This window comes from Mustela lutreola, chromosome X (genome assembly GCF_030435805.1).
Source record: "Mustela lutreola isolate mMusLut2 chromosome X, mMusLut2.pri, whole genome shotgun sequence".
Taxonomy (NCBI): domain Eukaryota; kingdom Metazoa; phylum Chordata; class Mammalia; order Carnivora; family Mustelidae; genus Mustela; species Mustela lutreola.
This window is the reverse complement of record NC_081308.1, coordinates 36469194-36488696: the sequence shown is the minus strand read 5'-3', so window position 1 is coordinate 36488696 and position 19503 is coordinate 36469194. Positions and strand designations below refer to the sequence as shown.

The following is a 19503-nucleotide window of genomic DNA, read 5'->3' as shown; positions in this document are numbered from 1 at the left end:
CAGAACTTCCCCCAGTGTTTTTAATTATGCTCTAAAAAAGAGGACTACAAGGAAGAACCCCTTCCCAAAGACAGGTTAAAAAGAGGACTACAAGGAAGAACCCCTTCCCAAAGACAGTTACCTCCACCAAACCCTCTGCTGCTGCCGTGGCCGCCGCCTCCACTGCGGCTGCTGCTTGCGCGGCTGCTGCTGAAGCTGGAACTGCTGGCACCGCTGCTTTGCCGATAGTCTCGGGCACCGAATCCTCCACTGAATCTGCTACTGCAACGACAAGGTGTGTTGGTGGTTCTCGGGAAGATGCAATTCCACCAAATAACCCAGTTCTTGTTAACACTTTGCCGTGGTCAATTTCTGTTGCAATACCAAAGTTTCCCTATCCAGCCCTCTTTTCCCTAATAGTGATCATAAACACTGTAGCGGCGAATGACTGGCTTTAACTCAGTGTCATCTCTTCTAACACCCCTCACCCGAAGGATCCAGGCAACCTAAGAAACATGAAGCCCACTCAACTGAACACTGGAAGAGTGAACTGTGGACACGGCACCATCCCTCTCTTTATGCACTACCCATACGCCTTACCTCTTCGATCTTCCACGACTGCTTCCCTTGTAGTGGTGTTCATAAGCCATGTTTTCTAACCAAGACGGCACTTCTTGTTTAGCTTCAACAAGAAGATCCAACAAATCCTTGGTAATGTTTATATTCCTCTCATTAAAGAACGAGGTGGCAAGGCCTAAACCAGTTCCAAAAAGTATATAAATTAAGGTCATCCACTGAAACGTAGTATTCTTACTTTCCTATACAGCATCTTAAGTAGAATACCATGCAAAGAGAGAATGAGTCATTTGTATTGCGGAGACAGATTTTAACCACATTCCTTAGAAACAGATTTCTTAGATCTAAGGTCCTAGAGAGTTCTTGGCTGCACATATCCCCCTGAAAAACCACCACCAGACCATCAAGTAACTGAACACTTACCAAGGTTCCCTACACGTCCTGTACGGCCAATGCGATGTACATATTCTTCAATATCACTTGGCAAGTCAAAGTTGATAACATGTTTCACATTTGAAATATCCAGTCCTCTTGCTGCTACCTGGAAAATAACTTTTGTTATATATGGCGCACTTCAAGCCAAACACTGAACATGCTGAACTTGAAAATAAGAACTGTCTTATACATACTGCTGTAGCCACTAGAATTGGGCTTTTTCCTGAGCGGAACTGGTGAAGGGCCTCTTCTCTATCTCGCTGAGATCGGTCTCCATGGATACTGGTACAAGCATATCCTTCATGGTACAAGAAATCTTCCAGAGAATCTGCACCCTTTTTGGTCTCCACAAACACTAAGGTCAGTGAATCCTTGCCTGATTGTGAAAAATTACCGGATTTTTGTCACTAACAGTGACTTAGTTCTCTTTACATTTAGTAAACATGCACAGACAGGCAAATAAAAAAGACTTTTAACCAATGTTCTGAATGGGGAGGAAAAGCAGTAAAGGCAATCCAAATGGACTCTCATCACCTAAGCCACCAATGTGATGCTAATATTGTCATTTTACCTGTTGCGTTTAGGAGATCAAGCAAAAATGACCGTTTATCGGACTCTTCCACCCAAACGACTTTCTGTGTAATATTCTCAGAGGTAGAGCCAACTCTTCCTACAGCTAAAAAGATATACTCATCCAAGAAATCACGGGCCAGCATCTGGAAAAAAAAAAAAAAAGTTTATCATCTACCGAGATTCCCAAGTAGTACAAATTCCCAAGTAGTAAAAGCGGCAGCATCAAACAATACCTGTATTTCCTTAGGGAAAGTAGCACTAAACATCATAGTGTGGCGGACACCCTTTGGTGGCATAGTATCTTGTTCAACTATCCTACGTATCTGAGGTTCAAAACCCATATCCAACATCCTATCAGCTTCATCTAACACCAAGTATCTGCCAAAAAAAAAATAAATTCCATTTAGAATTTGAAAAAAGATAGTTTTATTATAGCTATTATCATAGTAAGAGTTTGATATAAATTCCTCACACTGCATGATCAGACTCGTGTACAGGAAACCTAGCCCAGGATTTGTGCCATCATTCACAAGCATACAGCAAAACTAGCTCTTACTACTTTTCACTCTCCCAATCTGGTTATTCTCAGCCTCTACTAAAAAAAGGTCCTTGATTTTTCAACATTAAAATTACAAACAGCCAACTTCTTATAAAAGTTAGAGGACTAAAAACCATTTCTCAATCTTAAAATGTCAACAACTACTACTTATTACTTCTACAAAACAAGTGGCCCATAATTTAAAAAATTATTACATCTTATGCACTTAAAAATCAACATACTTGCAAAAGTCTAATCCAATCTTTCCTCTTTCCATCATATCCACTAGACGACCTGGAGTAGCTACTAACAAGTGGCATCCACGCTCTAAGTCTCGGATCTGTTGACCAATATCAGCACCACCATAAACCACGCAAGGTCGAACTCTGGATCGGTATGAAAACTGTAAGCAAAGAATTTTATCAACTTCAAGGCCAACACTTTTACATGGTCTTAAAACATTTCATTAGAATCAACAGGAAAGCCAATAATCCCTCAAATGCATACTTACTTTCCTGGCTTCCTCATATATCTGTACTGCCAATTCTCTAGTTGGTGCTAATACCAAGGAGATTGGGTATTGCTTGCGACGCCCATACCTTCCATTTTCCTAAGAAATAATTTAAGTTAAACTCTTAACATCCTTTTTAAAGACCCATTACAACATAATTCCCTTCAGTAATTTATAGATTACACTTGAAAACTCCTTTTCATTCAGTAACTTGAAGTGGAAGTTTTTTTAAGATTTTATTTATTTGACAGATCACAAGTAGGCAGAGGCAGGCAGAGAGAGGAGGAAGCAGGCTCCCTGCTGAGCAGAGAGCCCGATGCGGGGCTCGATCCCAGAACCCTGAGATCATGACCTGAGCCGAAGGCAGAGGCTTTAACCCACTGAGCCACCCAGGTGCCCCAGAAGTGTGAAGTCTTTTATAAAGAGCTCTCATACAGAAAGTTCTCTCAACATCTACTTACAAAAGTTCTAACAGTAATGTCCCACTGGGTCTGCCTTCTGCTCAGGTCATGGTCCTGGGTCCTAGAATCGAGCCCTGGGTAGGGCTCAGTGGTGAGCCTGCTGCTTCTCCTCCTCCCCAGCTTGTGCTCTCTATCAGGCTCTCAAATAAATAACATCTTTAAAAACAGTAATGATGGTGATCCATTTAGGAGCACCTGGCTGGCTTGGTAGAGCACACAGTTCTTGACCTCAGGGTGGGGAGTTCAAGCCCCACACTGGGCAGAGCTTACTTTAAAATAAAGTCCCATTTAATATTTACCTTCATGGCCCTCAAAGCCTCTCCTGGACCATCTGCATAAATCTGACTCAAGATGGGTAAGAGAAACGCTGCAGTTTTTCCAGACCCTGTTTAAGGGAAAGCATATTCTGATTCAACCACAGAAAAACCAGATTATTTTTTAATATTGGTCCCTGAGTTTAACTGCCCTATTACTAGTTAATTAGTAGTTTTACTTTATGCCCAAATGAATTTTCTAAAAATTAACAGCTAAGTTAAAAATACCAAGAAGTGACTTCTTTGAGCCATCTGTAACAGGAGTCAGCAAAAGACCCAGCCTATCTTTGTAAATAAAGTTTTACTGGAACACAGCCACACCAAATTTACATACCGTCTATAAGTGCTTTCATACTACATAGCAAAAATGAGTTGACTGGCAATGAAGACCATATGGCCCACAAAACCAAAAATGTTTATTTTGTTCCCTTACAGAGGAAGTACACCACAAACATCAATAACAAAGTAGTATTCGCTTCTTTGCACTTGTGTGTGTAAAGAGAACAGCAATTTTCACTCAGAAGTGATGTCAATTTCAATTTCTAACATTTCCTTATAGGTACTATAGATATTGATGGTATAAAGGATGACATTCTCACTCTTCTATAGTGAAGAAAAAATACCGAATGATTCATATTATTTTTAATGGGTGGGGGATTTGCCACCCTCTTTCATATTGGTCAAACTCACCAATATAACAAAGCTTGTACTCAATTCAGAGGCTCTACCCCCATTCCCAAAAGATGGGAGGTGCTCCTTTTCCATGAAGCCACCTTCCCCTTGGCCATATTCCTATGGATCACAGGCTATTCTAATCTTATCCTCCTTGTTTCACATGTAATGTTACAGTGCTCATTTCCCACGAATGCATTAACAATAATCTATTCCTCTTGGAGCAGTAAGGGCTGAGGACTTTCTATAGGCCCTAAGGTGAACACTGGAGATAACAAAATCAAAGATCTAAAGCAAATACACCAGCCGGCTACTGCACACCTGTGTCAAAATATACTGATGAGTCCCAGAAGCTTCACCATGAAACTTTTATATACCCCATTGTTGTTTTTTTGGTACTAGTTTCATAAGAACAAACCTAGTTACAGTACTCTTGATAATTTTTTACTTTCATCAAGTAAACTTACCTGTTTGAGCACAAGCCATCAAGTCTCTTTTCTCTTTGATAATAGGAATAGCGTGCTTTTGCACTGGAGTTGGGCGAGTATAACGAGTAAGCTCAATGTTTCCCATAATAATTTCTCCCATCTCAACATCACTGAACTGTCAAAGAAATTCAATAGCGTTAAAATAGCTAGAAATGCTATCTGGAGCCATTTTTGCTTTACATTAAATCGGGGGGGGGGGGGGGGACGACCCTAATAGCTAATTTGTACTATACAGCTGCTTCACGTGAAACGACATTACATTTTGAGAAAAATCAACTCCCAGGTTTAATATACATTGGAGAAATCTGGGTTCTTCCTATATTTGACCCATTTTCTATTTCCAATTATTAGTAATGGAGACACTGAACTCAATCTTTCCACAAACCAATGAGGCGGGTTTTTAATGTAACTGAAGACTTCCTGAAGTAGGTACAACTGGCATTTGCTTTTAGGAAGCCCACCTCATTTTGATGTGCTGTGAAATATGAAAAAGCTTACACTTCCGTCTGTGTCTTAAAAGGTCAAACACAAATACTTACACTTTCAATATGTGGAGGACAGTTGTTGCCTGTTGCCTCAACTGGAATGTCGTCGTATTTCTCAAAGTTAATCCCAGTGTTTCCTCCAGAAAAGAGTTCCCTGAAATCAAAAGATTGGTAAGTCTACTTGTTATCCTAGCTAATGCGGCTTTATCACAATTAACACACATTTCAAAAACTTACTGTTCCAAGCGTTCACTTGGTGGGAGTGGTTTTGACCAATCATCTTCATCTGATTTGTCACACCAACGACTATTTCCACCACGTTCAAATTTGCCAAAACCACTTCTGTCACCACGGCTGCCGATGCCATCATAGTCACTCCGTCCACGATCATCAAACCTGAACAGCATAAGCAACCAATCAGAATCGTATCATTTAACCACTATCAGATTCCTAGAACTACTCTAGAATCATACGTAGAGAGAGAAACTGAACTCCTCATTATGCTAACTTCATCAGACTGTGTTATTTACATACATCAAGTATGTATCCCTCTTGAATTCTGTAATATTTTACAGCCTACACAGGCCTCATACATGCTGAAATTAAGAACCGAGTCTTAAATATTTGGTATCAGCATGTAACTTACACTTTTATTTAAACTTCTCATCCAAATATATTTTAGTGGTAGGAAAAAGAAAATAGCACATCAAACCTCAATTGTCCCAGTTATATTAGAATGTCACTTATAAGGACAAACAATTCACCTGTGTGACAGACTTTGGATAAAAGGTAGAAAATAATCCTTACCTGAATTAAGATGTTTTTAGTTTTAGGCCTGTTTGCGAAAAATCAGGACACACAGGACTAACCACAGCTATTAGGCGCATGAGGTCAGTTCACCACTTGTGTAATCAAAAATATAAGGTGTTTAAAAATCATCATGTAGAATATCCACAAAAAATCTCAACCATATTAGGCCATTCACTAGACAAACTTTACTCCTTTACATATACATAAAACTAAAGAAATATAAAAGTAATCGATTTCAGTATGTCCAGGGGCACATTCTTATTCTCATCTAGTTTCTATACAACAGTTCAATTTAGTTAAGACCTCCTACATTTAGAAAAATAAGATTACACAAACTTAATGCTTAACATCCAAATAGGTGATCTACTGGGAAAAAAAACATGCTTAATGATCAAGGTATAAGAATGAGTACTTATCAAATTAAAGACCAATTCTTGAATTGCATACACATAAGACAAGAAGATCAGTAAAAAATCACTTACCTTCCCCTTGATCCACTTCCACGATCACTAAAGAAACTAGATTTCCCTCTGGAATCACTACGAGATCCGAAACTGCTATATGCATCCTTATCTTTACTAGAACTCCACCCTGAACTGTCTTTGTCGTAGAATCCTTCAATACAAAAAAAGAGAAGCAAACCCATTTTATTTTATTAAATAGAAATTTACAATACCTAGGTCTCTGAATTCAAAGCCTTCTAACTTGATCTCTGTGAACTGAAAGGACAATGGAAATATTCCTATCGTGGTACTAGAAGTGAACCAAGATTCAGAGCTGGTTTGTAATCGGCACACAAAATTTTTAAATATTTTTAATACTACACAACACTGTGCACTAAATCAAGCAGTTTGACAGTCTAAAAAGTGTTCTAAATGAATAAAATACCACCACTAAAAAGGTCAATCGCATTGCCTATAAAACAATTGTATGACCAGCACAGGCACAATTTAATTTCCATTTTATACGTGTGAACCCAGTTTACTAGAACAGCTGCCTTTGTTTCAATGTTTCCTAGAGGTGCTCTTTATTTAAGACATTCCTAAAGGTGTCAGATTACTTAATACATTATTTTCCAGATTCAATAGTAAAAAGTAGAATAATGCTCTGTTCACATGAAATGCATACTATCAGACAAGAATCAAGAATACCTAGAAAAAAGGAAAATCTTCATTCCTGCACACTGTTGGTGTGGACAAATTCTTAGGCACAACTATAAGCATTCAATAACAGGGAATGAGAAAGGTATAAATTAGCCCAACAGGCAGAGGCTTTAAAGACAAGCAGTAGAGGATTTAAACTAGTTTCAGCAGCACTTTATTAAATAGAGATCATTTATAAGTTATTTTCCTTCAGACTGGTGCCTTTACCATTAGCCAGCCAGGTGATCAACAGACTTCACTAGCAATAAAGAATTTTACATTTCTAAGATCTCTTTCAGTTCTAAAAGCTCTATACTACCTCCTCCCTTTGATCTCCAGTCACTGGGATGAAGAGGGAAAAGCACTGAATATACACGAGGCCAATTCCAACTAGAACACTCTTAAGAATAAGAGAACCCACAACAATAAAGACAATGTTCAGTAATTAAAACAATGATATGCTAATTAAGAGATTATAATATGGATTTTATATCCATGTATTGCAGGGACAGTGCAGCTGATAAAGACTGCACATGCATATGGAAGAATGACAGTAAACCACAGGTTTCTGTGGACTTCACCCTTCTGATTCCGCCTTCATCATCTTCCTTCTTCTTAACCTTTAGTTTTCCAAACCTTCACTCTTCCTCTGAATCTCAGATCACCTATTTTATGGAATATACAGACCCAGACAACTGTCCCATAATGAAGTATCAGTCTATCACTGTATTAACAAACACAATCAGAGAAGACCAGGTGTTGTCGACACATTAGACAAAACCTTTCAAACTAAAGCAGTTAAAGGCAAGGAAAGGAGATGAATGAAACCAGAGGATCACTCCCAACTTACTGCGAGCATGCCCAGTGCTATGATCTGTTTATAATCTGTTAACCTATTCTGCAATAACCCATCTATCTTTTTTGACAGCTCTGCAAAACAGAAATAACTGGGTTATCACTATGCAATTTGTTTTACATAGTAGGGTGCCTACTCACCCTTTTCAAATTGAAATCATGATGTGAATGATCACAAACACAATCACAAAGTACAACACTAGTAAGGTTGTACAAAACCATGTCCTTGGCCACAGAAGAATATGACATAGGAAATACAATTTTCCACTGCATGAATTTAGATGAGTTTTCCCAAAGAGTGTTAAGTCCTAATATTTGAACCAAGCACCATGTTTACGGACTTCCCAAAGTGCCTCATTTTTCCCGAGGCTCTGACTTCTTAAAAACAAGAATTAGGTCTACCCAAGTTGCTCGACTTACCTTTAGTAGCTTCTCTGTTCCTTAAGTGAGGAGGAATATAGCGTCCCTCTAAAAGAAAGAATATAAATTTAAATGACAAAACTTCCAGTTAAAGCTTTTTACAAAAATTTGTGCAACTAAAAAATGGTCCTGGAACAAATTTTTTTAGTATCCAGCCACCCAGTCTCTTATTTGGAAATTGAGAGGGGGGTAAAATGAATCTGCTTTTACTTTAAATGCATACTGCTTTTTAAGAACTATAAGTGGGGCGGGGGGTAGGGTGGTAAATAAAAATCTGACTTGGAACCTAATCACTGAAATCCAAAAATAAACAGTTTGTCTCTAATGGTTAACGTAACACAACTTTTTTTAAGGGCCTGCTATTATTTCAGAGAAAGGTCATAAAACAGACACAGTTAACAACATGTAAGTATTACAACCTCACAGACTACTATATAATAAATCATGTAATTAGACACTAAGTATTTTTATTTCCATCCTGGTTAAATTCCAAAAAATGGACAATATACATTAAGGAAAAACAGCAAAGGCAAAAAGGATTTCAAGAACTGGAGTTTTAACTTAGAGCTTGCTAAGCCTATAGTCAACTTGTTCTGTAGGCAAGCAAGAATACAGCCTAGACAATAGATGAGAAGGAAAAGCAAATAATGTATAATACCAGGTAAAGGAAAATCAACCTGCTCTATTGCTAAAGAACCTGCAACTTAACTTCCCTTTCTACTTTTGGGTTGAATTAAATATTAAGTATCTCTATTAGGTAGGATGATCAACTCTCTAAAGATCTTTACCTTGGCAAATAAAGTAGAATATAAAAAATACCAAGTAACTTTGTGCTCAACAAGGCCCTTCTTGCCTAAAAATGAGGCCACGTCCTTTACCACCTAACACAGTGCTTGGAAAAAAAAAAAAAAAAAGCTTTCACACCCTACATTTTCCCCCCTCCTTTTCCGGGGCAGGGGAGTTAATAGGAAGAGACCTGACCAGAAGGAACCTGAAGCTGTCCTAGTGCCACAAAATAAACCAATAATAAACCACCTACACCTTAATACTAATCTGTAACAAGTCTCAAAAAAGCAAAAACAAACACTCTGAAAAAATGAAATAAAGCTTTTATATCTAATTTCTTTTCAAACAAATGATGCTAAATTAGCATTTAAAATCCTAACTACCACTCAAGATTGTTATAGCCTGTTATGTCTCATGTTCTTCACAGGAAAGGGTTAACTGTAGCTGATGAATGTGAATGTTCCCTTTACTGAATTTAATTCTGGTAAATAGGGATAAACACATTCCCACCACCTCTAAGCTTGGCTCAAGATTCATAATGAACACAATCAAACACTTCCAAGGATAATGTGTGTTCTACCAAGTTCTTTTTTTAAGGACTATTTACTAAAGAAAATGAGTCCCTTTCTTTTATTACCACAAGGCCACAATGTTATGATTATTAATTACACTACATAATTCTACAAACACTGACTATATAATTCTTTCCACAGCAAAACGTGGAAGGGAAATTCTTAAGCTTTAAATAAGTCCAAGAAAGCATTAAGTTATTAATGCTCTAACATTCAAGAAATTCATAAAACGGTTTACTTACTGCTTGCTGTACTTCCTCCACTCTGATTATCGGAAGAGTTCAGGTCTAGGCCAGCAAACTAGGAAAACAGAGTTAAATGGTTAGCAGCCCGTGTGTTAAAGTATTACACTAAGAAAAAACTAGTCCTGCCCTCCAGCACGAAGTAGCACTAGCTGCCCGGCCTGCTTCGTGGGGCTGATGGGAAGGTCTTAATGAGAATATGAACTAAGAATGTGCTTTGAAGACTGTAAAATTCTAAGCAAACCCAAAATAACACTGTTTATAGTACAGAAAGCAGCGCCCTAGGAGGCTGGTGTTATCCGGTAGAAACTGGGTCCAAACTTAAGTCATCCAATGAAAAATGAATTTCTCCCTGTAACATCTTCCATGGTAAAAGCCCCCAGAAATTATTTTAAAATGTCAAAAAGACAATGGATTCATCTTTACTCCAATCATATTTGACAAATGTTTCCAATGCCACCAACTTCCTACTTGAAATTATTTTAAGTCTACAGATCACACCTGAAAAATAAACTAAAATTTTAACTATTTCTTAGTTCTTTTATCCCTAAATGTTGCACAATTGTTTTTAATTAGGGTAGCACTCCTGGGTGGCTCAGTGGTTAGTGGGGTGTCTGCCTTCCGCTCAGGTCAGGATTCCGTGGTCCTGCCACAGAGCTCCTCATTGGGCTCCCTGCGGGGCCAAAAGCCTGCTTCTCCCTCCCACCCCTCTTGCTTGTATTCCCTCTCTCACTGTCCCTCTGTACCCCCCCAAAAAAATATTCTTTAAAAAAAAAAAAAAGAAACAAACAAACTCTGAGGTAGGTTCTACCTATTTATTTTCCCATTTTCAAGATCTAGATTAAGTTCAGAAGATTTTGAACATAAACTGCACGTGACATTCAACACTTTAAGAGAACACATTTCACTACATTTAATCTCCACTTCTCATCCCCTTACACTGAACGCAAAACCTCAACATTCTACAAAAGACCTATGTTTTCTCATTCTTTTACGACTCAACAGAAACTACATGCAAGCAAAGGGGGGGGGGGACAGGACTGCATGTGTCAAAAGGAACAGCTTAATTTAAGAAAGCCACAAAAAACCAAATCACACAATACTGATGCCACCTGTTTGCAAAGGTGACGTAAGTCTTCTGTTAAAAGCTCCAGATACTGTCAAATTGCAAGCATTATCAATGGAATCACTGAAAATTGGAAGATTTTTTCATGTGACAGACACGGAGAGAGATTACGAGTGGGGGGGGCTCCCTGCTGAGCAGAGCACAAGACCCTGAGATCACAACCTGAGCAAAGGCAGAGGCTTAACCCACTGAACCATCCCAGCAGATGCTAAATCTTAAAAAGAAACAAAGTATGATAGGACTTGTAGGCACCTGGCTTCCATAGTTTGCATCAGCAAAAACGCTGACATGCTTTCTGTTAACAGATACTTTAAAGTCCAAAAGAAGAGAAAGTCTTTTTGCACTTGTGTTACAAGTTTAATTTTACACTGAGCAACAGGAACAGAAAGTCCTTTTGCACCTGTGTTACAAGTTTTGTTCATTTTACACTGGGCAACAGGAACGATAAAGACCACGTTAAAGACTACTACAAACTCTCAGGATTACACTGCTTCATTCCTGCCTCTAATCTTTTTAAAACGGCACCACCGATATAGAAAATGTTAAAATTGGGGATAGCCTGTGCTCTTGACAAGATATTCTATGCGCTTCACTCAACAAAGGACGTGTCAGCAATTTGGAGAATCTAAGTGATTTATTAAAGGGGGGAAAATGCTCCCAAAGAAACAGGATTAAATCTCTAAAAATATTACACGGGACTACATTAAAACCTACGATCAATTTGTGTCACTAAACTTCGTTTCAGGATTTCTCTGGCGTCCGTAGATAAATACTTAAAAGGATCCCACATCCCACCTAAAAGCTTATCGGAAGCACGGTGCTTCTGTTGCAGAGGGATGCAGACTTCCTGCCACCAAAGCCCATAACCCCTCCTCCTCGCTCAGATCACACGTCCTCCTCTAATCTATCCCCAAAGCCTTAGAAGAGGAGATTCTGGTTAAGATGACAGACCCGGAGATCTGACCTATTTCACAATTTCACTGCACAGGCAGCAACAAGTCAACAACAAAGTGTTTATTTCCCTCAAGCTACATTCTGGGTATTTTTCCTCCGGCCGATTCCTGGATCAAACGTCACTGACACGGGAATGGTCATACAACCCGTGGTACCACCCAAAACAATGCCCGGCCCTCGCTAAATTGCCACGCACAGACTATCTGGAGCGAGTAAGAAAAAGGGGCCACTCCAGGTCCCTAACCTCCCTAAGGTCTCCCCGCCGTGTTCAATCTCTATCTAGAGCCCAGCGCCACCACGCACGCAGGGACCCATTACTCCCTCCCCTTCCCCCCACTCCTCCCCGAATCTTCTGCGTCACAAAACTTTCCACTCCGGAAACGCGGCCTCGGCGGCCGCGGCACCCTCGGTCCAATGGCCCCTGCGGAAACCTGGCTGAAGCGAAAAAGCCTAAGGAAGGAAGCCCGGGAGAAACAAGATGTCCATTCCATCCTCCTTTCCAAGCCCCTCGCCTGCCCGCGGCCCGCTCTCTCCCGCTAGTGGGCCCCAGCACCGCCCAGCCCCACACAAAGAAGGCCGCCGCCATTACCCCGAGCGAAGGCCACCCCCCCGCGCCGCCCCCTCCCACATTCAAGGGCTGCGTCCCTCCTGCTCTCTCACACACACAAATGCCGCTGCGCGGGTGCGCGCACATACACACACCCCAACGCCGCCGGGTCTCTGGGACAGGAATCCAGGCCGCGCGCGCAGAGTCAAAAGCCCTAGAGGCCAAAGGGGTCCCCAATCGCACAGTGCCGCTCCACGCACCACCCCCCCACCACCACCACCCACGGGTCACTAACTAGTCGGGGTTCGCGCGTGCGCGTCCCCAAGAAGGCGCTCGCACCCCCCTCCCCCTCCTCCCGCCTGCGCACGCACACACAAAAGCCGCCATTGTGCTCGGCCGGGGGACAATACCGCGGGCCAAGCCGGAGCCCCGGTCCGAGCGACGGCCATAACCAGCATTCCTGCCCGCTCCCCGTTCTTTCACAGCCCCGAAGCACTGACACTGGCCAGCTCGAGGCACGCAGGAAATGGGAACTAAGAGTGCCAGTTAGCGCTGCGCCATAAGCCAAGTCAGGTCAGCAACCATCCCGGCAGCTCCTTGCAGCTCACCTGCTGGTCCAGCCCGAGCGCATTTTCCACCGCCACATGACTCATCCCTGAAGAGTACCGAGAACTCGGGAGTCTTCCTCTGCTGAGCGACTGTGTTTGATTCACCGCGAAGGCCCTCTCACGGGAGAACTGCGGCTCTGAAGCTCACGGCGCGGCCACGGATCTAATATACTCACTCGGAAGGCTGTACGTCAGCACGTAAGACGTAGGCCCTCCTTCTCACACCCGCACTCCTCCTGCCGCTGTGACTTCTGCCTAGCTACTGCGAGCTCGTTTAGTCCAAACCTCGCGTGATTTTCTAATCAGTCCCGTCCCTGGCTTGGCGTCCTACCTTGGACCTCCGAGCGCCAAATGCTGTCCTAGTTCGCTGGAGCTTCAGTTGCCCTGTTCTCCGCTAATACCCTAGCTTGTCTTTGAGTTTTTGAAATCTCGCGATAACTCGTGTCCCGTTTTCCGCCTCCGAGGAGGTCTTTAAAATTTAACCTAGGCCTCTTCTTTTTCTCCCTATGCTCTCAGTTTTTTGCTATTTTCAGCCGAGCACTCGTTCGTGTTTCTGTCAGTCCTCCGACTTGGGAATGTCGGTAGCTTTCTTCGAACTAATCAGCCCTTGTTCTTCCGCGGGCAGCCTCCCCGAAAACGGAGTTAGGCAGAAAAAAGCCCGAAGCCGGGAGGACGGCGGGTCACGTGACCGCAGGTGTTTATCGCGGTGGCCATTTTGTGGAGCTGGAAACCTTGGCCTTAATTGAGTGCTCGGAGGGCAGGGGGTTGGGGGAAGAGGGGACAGGAGAGGGAAGAGAGGCAGAGGAGGGAAGAAGGGGAAGAGGAGGAGGGGGGAAAGGAGGAGGAAGGAGGGAGGAATGGTGACCGGGGAGGGGTGGGTAGCGGAGGGGATCTGGGGACAAGTCCTGATGGCCGGACACTTTAACTGCGCGGTTGCCTAGGCGGCGGGGGCGCCGCCTAGAAACGCAATAACCCCCTTCTGTTTCATCCCGCGACGCGAGCGCGCTGATGCGCGCGCCCCCGCCCCCCGCGGTGAGGAAACAATGAGACCATCAGGCGCTGAAGCTGAGCCGGTGTTTGTGGGTCCTCCCGGGACCCCGGCCCTCCGTGGAAGCAACGGGCCTACATTAGGCCCTTAGTTTCCTCCCTCGGGGCGCTCAGCGACTCGGGGCCGGTGGCCTCCGGTGGCTCTGCTGCTTCTCTCAATTGGGGGTTGCGAACGGCTCTCCTAGAGAGTCGACAGTGTTTGCGGCTGGGCGCAGTCAGGGCCTGCCGAAGAGAGTGCTACGGCGTTATCGGCTTGGGGTGGGGGTGACCCTCAGGCCACTGCAGTGGATGAGGAGTGGGAGGAAATGAGTTTCTGCCGTTGGAGGAACCCCTACTTGTGGCCCCCTCCGAACCAGGCCACCCCTACGTTCTTGCGTCAGTGCCACAGGCCCTTAAATAGAAGAAAATGTATTGACTGGTAGATCCTTGGCTTTAAGCGAGCAGCCGCGCAAACTTCGTTCTTATAAATGCTTCCCTCCGCCCGTCTAACCTTCAGACTAACAAATAACACACAGGGTTTTCCACCATCCCTCAAAAGGTCTTCTGCAGCCAGAATTCAAACAGCTAGTGTTCGTCGCATAAATTACCACGTTGCTTCTCTCCCTATCCGATTCTTAAAATTGAAACCGAAATTCTGAGTTGGGAGATAATATAACATTTGTGTCCAGGCAAGTTGCTTAACTGCTTTGGTTCTCCATTTCCTCATCTATAGAAGGAGTTGAGTGGACTACATAACCCTGTAAAAAGACTCAGTTCCTTTTTATGACAACCGTTAACATCCCCTTTAACCGTGCTGAAATAACAAATCATAGCTAATATAACCTAAATACGAGAGCACGCAATTTCCAAAAACGTGACTTAACTGTAGGATAGAAACAAAACGATTATAATAAAACAATGTACTTTAATATGTGCATCTCCTGCACAAGGACACTTAAGTGGTGCTAGACACCTGCCCAGTGCAGTCAACAAATGCAGCTCAAGTAAGGGGTTCTAACAGCAGTGTTGCCATCAGTGACCTTTTCTAAAATGATGAACTCTTGGTAATGTTTGAAACAAAGCACTATTATCTTCGCTCAATTGTTGCAGTATTACCATTCATGGAGAATTCAGTGTACATCGAAACTGGACAAAAGGGGTGCCTGGGTGGCTCAGTCCTAAAGCTTCTGCCTTCAGCTCAGATCATGATCCTTGGGGTTCTGGGATCAAGCCCCGCATAGAGCCCCACATCAGGCTCCCTGCTCAGTGGGAACCCTGCTTCCCTCTCTCCCACTCCCCTTGCTTGTGTCCCCTCTCTCACTCTCTCCCTCTCTCTGTCAAATAAATAAAACCTTAAAAAAAAAAAAAAAGCAAAAATACTCTTGTTTATATGTAGTGTTCCAGGCTTTATATCATGATAAACTCATTTTTCACTTAGATGAGTGTCCAGGGGATCAATTCTTAGCAGTATAGGACTGACCAACATTGTAAAACATCTAGCTTGCCTGGCTCACTAAAATGCCAGTAGCCATGCTGGTCATTGTGACATCCCAAAATACAGATAACCACAATGCCCCCTTGAGAGCCATTAAGCTTAATGACCATTAGGGTCCCTTTCAGCCCTGAGATTCATGATTTCTCACAGAGCATTGGTGAGGTGTTTCTGCTTGATTTGGCTTCAGTTTCCTTTTATTTATTCTTATTATTTTTTAAGGTTTTGTTTATTTATTTTTGAGAGAGAGAGAGAGCTCCCACAAGAGAGTGCATGAGCTGGGGGAGAGGCAGATGGAGAGGGAGAGGTAGACTCCCAGGACTCTGGGATCATGACCTAAGCCAAAGGCAGACGCTTAACTAATTGAGCCACCCAGGCGCCCCTCAGTTTCCTTTTAATATACAACAGGCTAAACATTCAAAATTAATGGTTCTGAGAGTTCAAACTGCATGTACCAACAATAGGCTGTACTGATATCCCTGGCTCCAGGCTTTATTTTACTTTCCAGTAGCGCCAAGGTAAAGGCTACTACCCTGGGAGTACCTAAAAGAATTAAAATATACAGCACTTTCCTACTTTCAATTAACCCCTGCTCATAGGCATACTCAGTTCAAACCACCAGGGGTTTTTGTTAATCAATATGTTATAATTGGAATATCAAATTGGAAAGGAAGAAGGGAAACATACAAAGCTTTGTCTTCAAACACATTCCCACTGAAAAAGAATGACGTGCACACTTGGGGTAGCTAAAAGAACCAACTTTCGCAGCATTCCAAAGGACTTTTCCACTAAGCAGTCATTTGCATATCTTCTCCACAGGGCAGTCATTTGCAAATTTTATCCGAAGTGACCTAAAAAGGGTTAGGAAAAGCTGAAACCAGGGAAACTTTTTTGCATTCTCACTTCCTTACATTCCCAGACAATCTTAAGCAGATGGCCCCTATGGAAGCAAATACACCTTTTGCACCATCCCATCCCCCAATCCCTGGAGGCAGCCGAGGAGACAAAACCCTATGAACTGCAGCTCCTGGAATCAACAGTTCAGACTGGGGGCAACGTACTTAGCTCATGGCCTCAGTTTCCTCGTCTGTAAGGATAGAATGAAAATAGTTCATGTCTCGCGGCACCTGGATGGCTCAGTCAGGAGAGCGTGCGACTCTTGATCTTCGGCTCATGGCGTTGAGCCCCATGTTGGGTGTAGTGATTACTAAATAAATAAATAAATTTAAGACAGTAGTTTCTGTCTCAAAAGGTGGTTGGGGGCGCCTGGGTGGCTCAGTGGGTTAAAGCCTCTGCCTGCAGCTGCAGCTCAGGTCATAATCTCAGGGTCCTGGCTCCTCGCAGCGCAGAGAGCCCGCATCCGGCTCTCTGCGCAGCGAGGAGTCTGCTTCCTCCTCTCTCTGCCTGACTTTCTGCCTACTTGTGATCTAAATAAATAAATAAAATCTTATTTAAAAAAAAAAAAAAAAAGATGGTTGGGATTCAAGGGCTGGTACGTGAAAATGCTTTGCAAGGAGGGAGAGATTAGTACATGGTAGATTCGTGTCCACATACACTTGGCTCTCTCCCCATTGTCTCAGACAGAGAGTTCCTGTAGCACCCGGCTGCTTAAGCCAGTTACATTCACCGCGGTTGCGCCTGAACCCACAGACAAGAGGGAACTCGTCACACCCTAGGACTGCCCCATAGATGTTTGATGATAAGTAATTAGTGCAAATGCCCGCCTTGGGCAAATTGTAATGTGGGGCACGTTAAGGGGTCTAAATCCATTATTTTGCTTCCGCAAATCGTTTTAAGTAAATTTCATCACCATTCTCAAAGATTGAGATAAACTGAAATCACATTTATTATGGTGCAAAGAAACAATGTGGCCAAATAACCTAAAACCTTGCAGAAAGATAATCAGACTATTTTGCAGCTTGAAGAAAAGCGGTAGGGAAAGGGGTGCTAAGAGCTAGAAACCTCAGAGCCTTTAGTGAACCTTATAATTCTCAGTAGTTTTTCTGCAAGTTCCAGAGGAAAGGTCTGCCGGGTCCAACTGACCCACACTTCCCTTTAGTGTGGACAGGGAATAAAGTTCGAAGAGGGCAGGACTCCCCTGTAATCAGGATAATTACCAGGTGTGGAGGTAAAAGCAGTGCCCACGGAGTCTCCTTTTATGTTTGAAAGTGTAATAGCCTTTTTGAGTTTCTGTTTGTTTCGGGCTCCCAATAAAGCAGGTTAGCTTCCCCTGCCAGCTAATTTACAGTACAGTTAACCCTTGAACAACAGGGGTTTGAACTGCACGGGCCATTTATTCTTGGGATTTTTACTGTACAGTACTGTAAACATATTTTCTTTTCCTTATAATTTTTTTTTTTTAAGTAAGCTCTATGCCCAGCGTGGGGCTGGACCTCACGACCCCGAAATCGAGTCACATGCTGTACTGACTGAGCCAGCCAGGCGCCCCTTTCTTATGATTTTCTTAGTAACATTTTATTTTCTCTAGCTTGCTTTATTGTAAGAATTCCATATGTAATACATAAAACCTGTAAAATGTGTTAATCAACTGTTTATGTTATCCGAAAGGACTCCAGTCAAAAGTAAGCTATTAGTAGTCAAGTTTTGGGGGAGTCCAAAGTTGCACACGGATTTTCAGCTGGTCAGGAATCGGCGTCTCTAATCCCTACATTGTTCCAGGGTCAACTGTGATTAGGAAGATGTTACTATGGAGGCTGATAAAAGTTTTAGAAGGAAGAGGAGACTTAGACTTTGGGAAGTTGCTGTACACCCTTATTCTCCAAGGGTGAGAAGAGCTGGTACATTCAAAACCAGGTATGTTTTAGGCAATTACTATATTCCCAAATAGCTAACCTGGCCTGGAATCCACTTTCCTCCCACAAAGATGGCAAGACGAAAAACCAAGTTACAGTGGAGGGTATCTTCGCTACCGCTAACATTGCTAAAAATATTTTCAAACAGAAAAACCCAGTGCACTCCTGCCTTCGTTCACGCAAGGTGACTAGGCAGTACAAGGGGTAGATATAGGGAAGCCTTGGGTAGAGGCTCTGAGCCAGAGGGAACGGGATGGGGTGGGGGGCGGGGCGGGCAATAAGGTGGCCTTGCCTTGGGAGAGAAGAGGAGGACTCGGAAATAAACGAAAGGGGTCACATGCCTTCAAGATTACACCCCACAACTTAGGTGGTGGCATCTTTAGCAGTCTTGCTCTCTCGGGTGATCCAGAACTTGGCCATACTCTCGCAGTCAGCAGTCCTGTGCTGGAAATACACACTAGGTGCATTGTAAAACTCATTAATTCTTTCCCATACCCCTTCCTACTTGGAGATTATTACTGTCGTCTTACAGACCTTGGTGGGTGCTGGGTTTAATCATTTTTAAAGTGTTTTAGACCTTTTCAACATTTGAATTTTGATTTCTTTTTAAAGACCTCTTGCTAGGGCAATCTATGATATTGTGATTTAGAATAAGAAATAAATACTTGGTCTTTGACCCCCATTCCAGGCTCTGAGCTCTTAAAACCCTAGGCATTTCCTGGGAAGGGAGTGTGTGATAAAGGTCTTTTGTTACGTTAATGAGGTGACTTTTGGAAAGTGCCTAAGGATGGGGGCTGGTTGGCGGATTGGACCTATCAGTCCCACTCCAGCAACCTGGGAGGGGGCGGGGAGCTGGAGGTTAAATTCAATCCCAATGGCCAATGATTTAATTGTGCCTGTGTAACAAGCTTCCGTAAACACCCAGAAAGACTGGTTCAGAGAGCTTCCGGGTTGGTGAGCACGTGGTGATGTGGGGAGAGTGGTGGGTTCTGGAGGGGGTGTGGAAGCTCCCTGCCCTTTCTCTCCTACCTTGTGCTGTGCATCTCTTCCATCTGGCTATTCTGAGTTATGTCCTTTT

General features: G+C 42.9%; 1 protein-coding gene across 3 annotated transcripts in view; it reads right to left on the bottom strand.

Annotated features, from left to right (window-relative positions):
• The window catches only part of DDX3X (DEAD-box helicase 3 X-linked), a 29530-nt gene extending 15550 nt beyond the window's left edge, over positions 1–13980 (bottom strand). The window contains exons 1-16 of one of the 3 annotated variants that reach the window (XR_009349795.1): positions 13095–13980; positions 9860–9917; positions 8260–8307; positions 6325–6457; positions 5270–5428; positions 5087–5186; positions 4527–4662; positions 3373–3458; positions 2613–2711; positions 2344–2504; positions 1797–1941; positions 1562–1706; positions 1185–1366; positions 979–1096; positions 580–733; positions 122–261 (exon numbers count right to left, since the gene is read on the bottom strand). Coding sequence is in view for 2 of the 3 variants with exons in the window: in XM_059156662.1 (XP_059012645.1) it covers positions 122–261; positions 580–733; positions 979–1096; positions 1185–1366; positions 1562–1706; positions 1797–1941; positions 2344–2504; positions 2613–2711; positions 3373–3458; positions 4527–4662; positions 5087–5186; positions 5270–5428; positions 6325–6457; positions 8260–8307; positions 9860–9917; positions 13095–13139 (1909 nt within the window). In the remaining variant the exon portion in view is untranslated. The remainder of the gene's footprint in view (positions 1–121; positions 262–579; positions 734–978; positions 1097–1184; positions 1367–1561; positions 1707–1796; positions 1942–2343; positions 2505–2612; positions 2712–3372; positions 3459–4526; positions 4663–5086; positions 5187–5269; positions 5429–6324; positions 6458–8259; positions 8308–9859; positions 9918–13094) is intronic. The other 2 variants (XM_059156663.1, XM_059156662.1) reach the window with 2 other exon arrangements.
• Between the last annotated feature and the right edge of the window lie 5523 nt (positions 13981–19503).